The sequence below is a fragment of the Capra hircus genome, chromosome 5 (assembly GCF_001704415.2).
Source record: "Capra hircus breed San Clemente chromosome 5, ASM170441v1, whole genome shotgun sequence".
NCBI classification, from domain to species: domain Eukaryota; kingdom Metazoa; phylum Chordata; class Mammalia; order Artiodactyla; family Bovidae; genus Capra; species Capra hircus.
In genome coordinates this window covers 56,316,056-56,322,807 of record NC_030812.1, presented here as the reverse complement: position 1 = coordinate 56,322,807, position 6,752 = coordinate 56,316,056, and the positions used below count along the sequence as shown (strand labels likewise).

Below are 6,752 nucleotides of genomic sequence, written 5' to 3'. Positions count from 1 at the left end.
CATGTGACCCTTAGCGGCTGGGGGAGTTGGTGATGAAGTAAAAAAAAAAAGGAAGCGAGTACAGCTATTGTTTTATCTGAGTCCATCCCTTATATTGAGCCCGAGCTCACAGCGCAATGGATTTCCTGCTGACTTATGATCATTGGGATCTAAGTGCGAATAGACGTGAATTTACAAATATTCTTCCCCTTCTTCTAGTCAAGTGGATTATTCCAAAGTCTTAACAAGGTTAGTTAGAAAAGTTAGGCTTTATTTGTGAGGAAATGGAGCGTGCGGCTATGCGCAATAGTGGTCTCGTGTGAGGTCAGGGTGCCTGTCTTACTATAGGTATAGGTTTAAAGCTTGCGAAGTGTGCAGTTGGCTTCTAAAAAGAAAAGGTATTCATCGTCAAGTCAGGGGCTCCTCTGGCTTCTGTTGAGATGAGTGTATTTTCCCAACAACGAAGGAAGATAGGTATCAAACAATAATATCGCGTTAATTATTAAAATTTGAATATAAGGAATCAATTTTGGGGATATTAGGCGTTAGAAGAAATTGGCTGAAGATGAAAAGACAGATGAGCAGAAAATGAAAAGACACACACACAAAATGGAAATGACTATAGAACTAGTGATAAAGGCAGAAAGATGCCATTTGAAGATTATTTTGGGCTGCTCTAAATGAAAATTCTGAGTGTCAAATCCTCTTTCTTCTATGCCCCCCACCCCTACCTCTGCATTTGCTCTAGGCATCACATTTCCTGTTTTGGCCTTAGGGAGCACTTCTGGGCTTAAGTAGCTTCTGTTTGGAGGTCACACTGGGGTTTGTCAGGCAGAACAGTTAAGCTGCTTAATTTTTCTAGACTCTAGGCTCATCCATTGCTTGGATTGGGAGCTCAGTCACCCAGGGCCTCCAAAGAGATCCATCATGCTAGAATAATCTCAAACCCAGCCAGTGGATGTAGAGAGGTTGATGTGGAATTACAGAAGGGTCCCAACCCCAGTATTTACTTTTCTCAGAGCTATTTTGCCACCCAAGTCCGTGGGGCAAGCATCGCTGAGATAAGTGGGCTACACTCTCCTGTTAACTTCTTCAAAACTTCTTGGTACAGTTGCCTTCTAATCTGGGGCTGATATCTACACCATGCCCAGCTGCTTCTCCCAACTCTTGGAATGCCTTGTCACCTCCACTTCCCTCCATCTGCCTCCTCTGAGGAGTAACAAAATGCTTCCCTGCTCCCTCAGAAACCTAGAGCCATACACTTGACTGGCAACAGGGTAAAGGCCAGAAACTTAAGGTCTTCATTCCCTGTACTTACCACACTGGGTTGGGAGAGGAAGGTATAGTGTGACAGCTCTTTTCCGTTCCCTACCTCTCATGCCAAGCCCCCAACTCAAGACACAGTCACATTCACTCACAGTCATACGCACAATCATGCACACACAGCGGCGAAGAGAAGGGGGATGGGGAGGAAGGGAAGTGTGCACCAAACAGCTCATGAATGCAACTTGAAAGATTTCACACGGCAAAAGGCAAAAAAAAACACACACATAAATTTAAAAATAAAGAAGTACATGCCCCTCCCCACAGTCTCTTTCTTCATCTGGGGGCTGGCTCAGCCCCTCCATGTAAACCCAGAAGCTTCCTACTCCCTCTATCCGGCTGGACTTTTACAGGGCCTGGGTCTTCAGTTCAACAGGTTCCCCTGTGACCTCTGGTTGTCCATTGGACTCACTGGGCCTGGCACCCTTGAGAATAGACAGTCTCTCAGAAACACTCTTGAGCCGGGGGAAGAGGAGAAAGTCATAAAGGAGACTGCCCAGGCCTGCTCCAATGACCGGGCCCACCCAGTACACCTGTAGGAAGAGGGAAAAAACAATCAGGTTTGGGCAGCGGACGAAGAGCAAGGTTGCTCTTTTCCCAATCCCGTTGTTGTAAAACAGACATCCTGCACTTAGCACATACAATTGGGCACTATTTAAGCAGAAGTTAATGTTCGTTTTAAAACTCCTAGACTGCTCCATAGCCTGCATTTCAAAATTCATTTATTTTCTGACTCATTAAGTTATTCCTTTATCCCATACCTTCTTAGCACATGTATATTCTATTTTTTTGCTATCAATTTGTACTAATTTCCATATTGCTTTTTGTTTTGTCTTTTAATATTTATTTATTTGGCTGCCCAAGGTCTTTGTTGCAGCGTGGAGGATCTAGTTTCCTGACGTGGGACCAAACCTGGGCCCCCTGCATTGGGAGCTCAGAGTTTTAGCCACTGGGCTACCAGGGAAGTCCCTCCATATTGCTTTGAAAATTTCTTTTTAACTGTAGTAAATTACACATAACATAAAATTTACCATCTTAACCATTTTTAATTGTACAGTTCAGTAGTGTTCAGTATGCTCATGTTGTTGTATAGCCCATCACCAGAAATTTTTTTATCTTACAAAACTGAAACTCAACACCTATTAAACAACTTCCCATATCCCCCACTCCCTAGCCCCTGTTACCTACCATTTTGTTTGTTTCAATGAATGTGACCGTTCATTGAAATAAATACCTCATATAGGAAGAAATATATGAGTTTTTCTGATTGGCTTATTTCACTGAGCATAATTTCCTGAAGGTTCCTCCATGTTTTATTTACCATGTATAGAATTTCCTTCTTTTTTAAGACTGAATACTGTTTCATTGTATGTATATACTACATTTTGTTTATCTTTTCATCTGTGTGGGGCACTTGGATTGCTTCCACCTTTTGGCTATTGTGAATAATGCTGCCGTGAAAATGAGTGTACAGCTTTGAAAAATTTTTTGAATTATTTACATGTGCTTGACTGGCATAGGGCCAGACAATACAAGAATAGCCAATTTTTATTGAGGACTTACTCTGTATCAGATTCTGTGCTAAATATTCCAAACATATGATTTTCACATTTATTTCTCATAACATCCCATTGTGTAGTTAAGGAAACCAAGGTGCAGAAGGACTGAGTTATTTGTCATGGTCACACATGAGGCTAGTGACGTGCTAGAACAGGGACGAGGCTGAGGCCCATTTGTACTTATACATATCCCAGCCTCTTGAGACTAGAAGCTTTTGTCTTCCTGTTCAGTAGTCTGTCCTCATAGCTCCTAGTTTTGGAATCCAGCAAATATTTAGTTAAAAAAAGAAAAAAAAGGCCCTGACTAACTAGTGAAGGAACAATATGAGCAAGAATCCATCTTGAGCAAAAAAATGAATCCTATTCACACAGGCAGGCAAACTCTGTGACAGCCCCCTTCCCTTAGCTGAGGGCTGGTAGAATAGTCAGCACATCCAGATAGGAAGCAGGAACCAAACCTCGAACCTGCAGTCCACACCCATCCAGGAGGGCTTCAGGATCTGGCCCTCCTCCTCTTACTCACCCAGTGGTTGGTGAAGTTTCTGGTAAGAATGGCAGGAGCAAAGGAGCGGGCAGGGTTCATGCCTGCACCAGTATAATACATCTGCAAAAGACACAGTTGTAACTGAGACACTTTTCCCCCCTACTCCAGCCCAGCTTCTCTCCCACCACCCACCTGCCCTCCAAGGGTTGGCACCTTGTCTGTAGCCAGCAGCAAGTAGGGATGACAACGTGCATGGAAGTCCCACAGTGGGGTCACTAATGCCCGTCGGAGGACAGACTATGGGTTCCCTGGCAAAGCCCATGTCTTCCCAGAAGGCATGCCTTTCTACAGTGGAGTCAAGAAGGACTAGCTACAGCTGTTACTAGAGAGGGGAACGCAGCAGGATTCATTCCTCTGTGCTGTCTGATACAGAGGGAGGTGGACCATGTTCATGTTTGACAGTGAAGTGAGCAGGAAGAATGCTTAGAAGTTGGCAAAGGTTTGGGGGCCCTGGAATTTTAAAACTAGAAGTTGCTCCCTTCTCCTGCTTACCCCAAAGAGGTGCCCCAGGGTGAGGGAGAAGCCAACGGCCAGGGCCACGGAGCCCAGGCGGCCATTCCGCCTCTCGTCGTATGTGGCGAAGATGCAGAGCACGAACTGGAGCGTCAGGAAGATCTCCACTATGGTGGCCTGGCCCACACTCACCCCAGGGTGCAACTGGGCAAAGGAAGAAGAAGAGAGGCAGTGTCTCAGGGCTGCCACAGCCTTACCGCCTCACTGCTTCCCAGGCAGGAACCCCTTTATGACATCCGTTCCCTGGAGAGGAATGATATTAGCACCTCCTTGACAGTAATTGCATTTGCTCCTTAATTGCTCCTACTAATATTCCTGCATAGTAGAAGGATGAGGAAACTGAGACTCCATAAAGTAAAATAAGTTTCCTCAAGAACCTGCTAGGCGCCAGAAGAAAAGCTGGGACCTGAACTCAGGTCCAGGGCTTGATGACTTCCATACCCCTCCACAGTACGTGTTGATCCTCCCCACCCTAAACATCCACACACCACACACACACACACACACACACACACACATACACACACACACACACACACACACACATACACACACACACACAGTCCCAGACCCCCAGGGGAATTGATTTACCTGCACAGGAGGAAGTCAAGGCACCAAGTCCCCCAGCCCCACTCAGCCAACCATTACCGTGTTAAGTGCTAGGTTTCCTCGGACGGCAGGGGGGGTAACACTGTAGAGCACGGCGGCCCCAGCCACGGCTCCCAGCAGTTGGGCGACCACGTAGCAGATGGCACGGAGCAGGGACATCTGGGAGCCCACAAGGAAGGCGAAAGTGACTGCAGGGTTGACATGGGCTCCACTGATGTGGCCCACAGCCTGCACCAGTGTAGCCAGGGCCAGGCCAAAGGCCAGAGCCACCTGTAAGACATGCAGGGGTCCAGGGGCCCAACGCAGTGAGGCCCCCAGTCCAAAGAAGACATAGAAAAGGGTGGCAAAGAACTCAGCAAATATAGCCCTCCAGAAGGAGGCTGATCGCAGTTCCCACATGGCAGGGGGGATGGGCACAACGCCTGGGTCCCTGACACCCCCCTGGCTTGATCTGGATGGACAGTCCCCTTTATAGAGGACTTTTAATCCCTGGGAGGGGCAAGCTGAGGTGACTGGCCCAGCCTCTTAACCCCTTCACAGCTGCGGCGGGCAGGCCTGCTCTGGTGCATCAGATAAAGCTGCAGCATTTCCCCCTCCCTCCTCAATGGGGAGATGAGCAGAGCCACGGGTGTGAGGGTGGGGATGGGGTCAGGGCTGGTGTGAGGCTCCGAGAAGAAAGGACCAAGAACAGGGGGACTGGAGGAGTCTGCCTTTCTCTTCATGTCAAAGTTGGGGTTCATAGTCCTGACTGACATCTATATTAGAACTTTCCTCAACTCTGCTGGGAAGGTTAGTGAAGCTGAGTTCACTTCACAGAGCATGAGGCTATGCTCCTGGGGGCCTCTAGGCTTCTCTGAACTGGCCAGGGGTAAGGGTGGGGGTGGGGGTCAAGAGTGGACTCTGGCAGGGAAGCTGGATAACTGAAGAGAATTCTTTAGTTCTCTGGGATTAGGGGGCCTTCTCCCATTGGCTGGTTTGGGCTGGAATCTGTGGACCCTGCAGCCCTGGGACAGAATAGTTCTGCTGCGTTTGGCTTTCTCTGAGCCCGGGCTCCCTACCCCTGATGCATGCCAGCATCTCTGTTTCCAAGCCCTCAGCCTGGCCTTTTACTTTTATTATTTATTTATCTGCTATATCACATGGCTTGCAGTGTTTTAGTTCCCCGACCAGGGATCGAACCCACGCTCCCTACAGTGGCAGCATGGAGTCCTAACCACTGGACCGCCAGGAAAGTCCCAGCCTGGCCTTTTAAACCACAGGGATAGCAGGAAAAAGCTATCTTCCATGGATAGGTTGGGAGAGGTGTTGGGGAGCTGGGAGAGGAAATGAAAGTGTGAAAGTGCTGGTCACTCAGTCATGTCCGACTCTTTGCAACCCCATGGACTGTACCCGGCCAGGCTCCTCTGTCCATGGAATTTTCCAGGCCAGAATACTGGAATGGGTTGCCATTCCCATCTCCAGGGGATCTTCCCTACCCAAGGACCAAACCAGGTCTCCCACATTGCAGGCTAATTCTTTACCATCTGAGCCACCAGGGAGAGGAGAAGAGAGGTTAGTAATTAAATCTCAGAATTAGCTTGTACTTCATCTTTCCTAATTCATAAGGTCCTAGCAGGAAGTACTGAAGGAAGGAAATTGAGTCTTGCCTATGAAGCAACAGGAGGGTCTAATGCCCCCTAAACTGGCTATGATCAGGACATTAAAGTCAAATCTTAACCTGTAGAGAAAGGTCTGGGGATGTGGCTATCTGGGGTAGCAGGGTGGTCAAGGAGACAGAAAAGGACAAGATGGGGAAGAAAAGCTTGGAGAAAGAAATTCAGTTGTGGCCAGGCTTAGTGAGGAAGTTGGCAGTCTAGTGGTGGGGGCTGTGTAGTGGTGGAGAAGGCAGAACGGAACACATTGTTAGGCTTCACCATCTCCACATGGTGGCTAGTCACAGAGGCCACAAGGTGCTCCCGTGTGAAGTACAGGAATTGGGAGTCACATAGAGGCCAACGAGAAGGCAATGTCATGAACAAACGACTATTCTGTGTACTTGAAATCCATAAATAACAGCAGGAGCAACAAAAATCCTGGCTTTACCACTTTCTAGGCGGGGAAGTTATCTCCACTAGATATAAACTCCAGGAGGGCAGGGACTTGTCCATTTGCTCATCTCTGCAAACCCCGTGCTTGACACACACTATGCAGTAAATAAATATTCATTGAATAAATCAATATAAGCT

General features: G+C 47.6%; 1 protein-coding gene across 1 annotated transcript; it reads right to left on the bottom strand.

Annotated features, from left to right (window-relative positions):
• Positions 234 to 5,905, bottom strand: MIP (major intrinsic protein of lens fiber). Its single transcript, XM_005680342.3, has 4 exons — positions 4,567 to 5,905; positions 3,898 to 4,062; positions 3,385 to 3,465; positions 234 to 1,835 (listed from the first exon to the last, which is right to left on the bottom strand). Exons 1-4 carry the CDS (start codon positions 4,924 to 4,926, stop codon positions 1,650 to 1,652), a joined length of 792 nt encoding a protein of 263 aa, XP_005680399.1. The 5' UTR covers positions 4,927 to 5,905; the 3' UTR covers positions 234 to 1,649.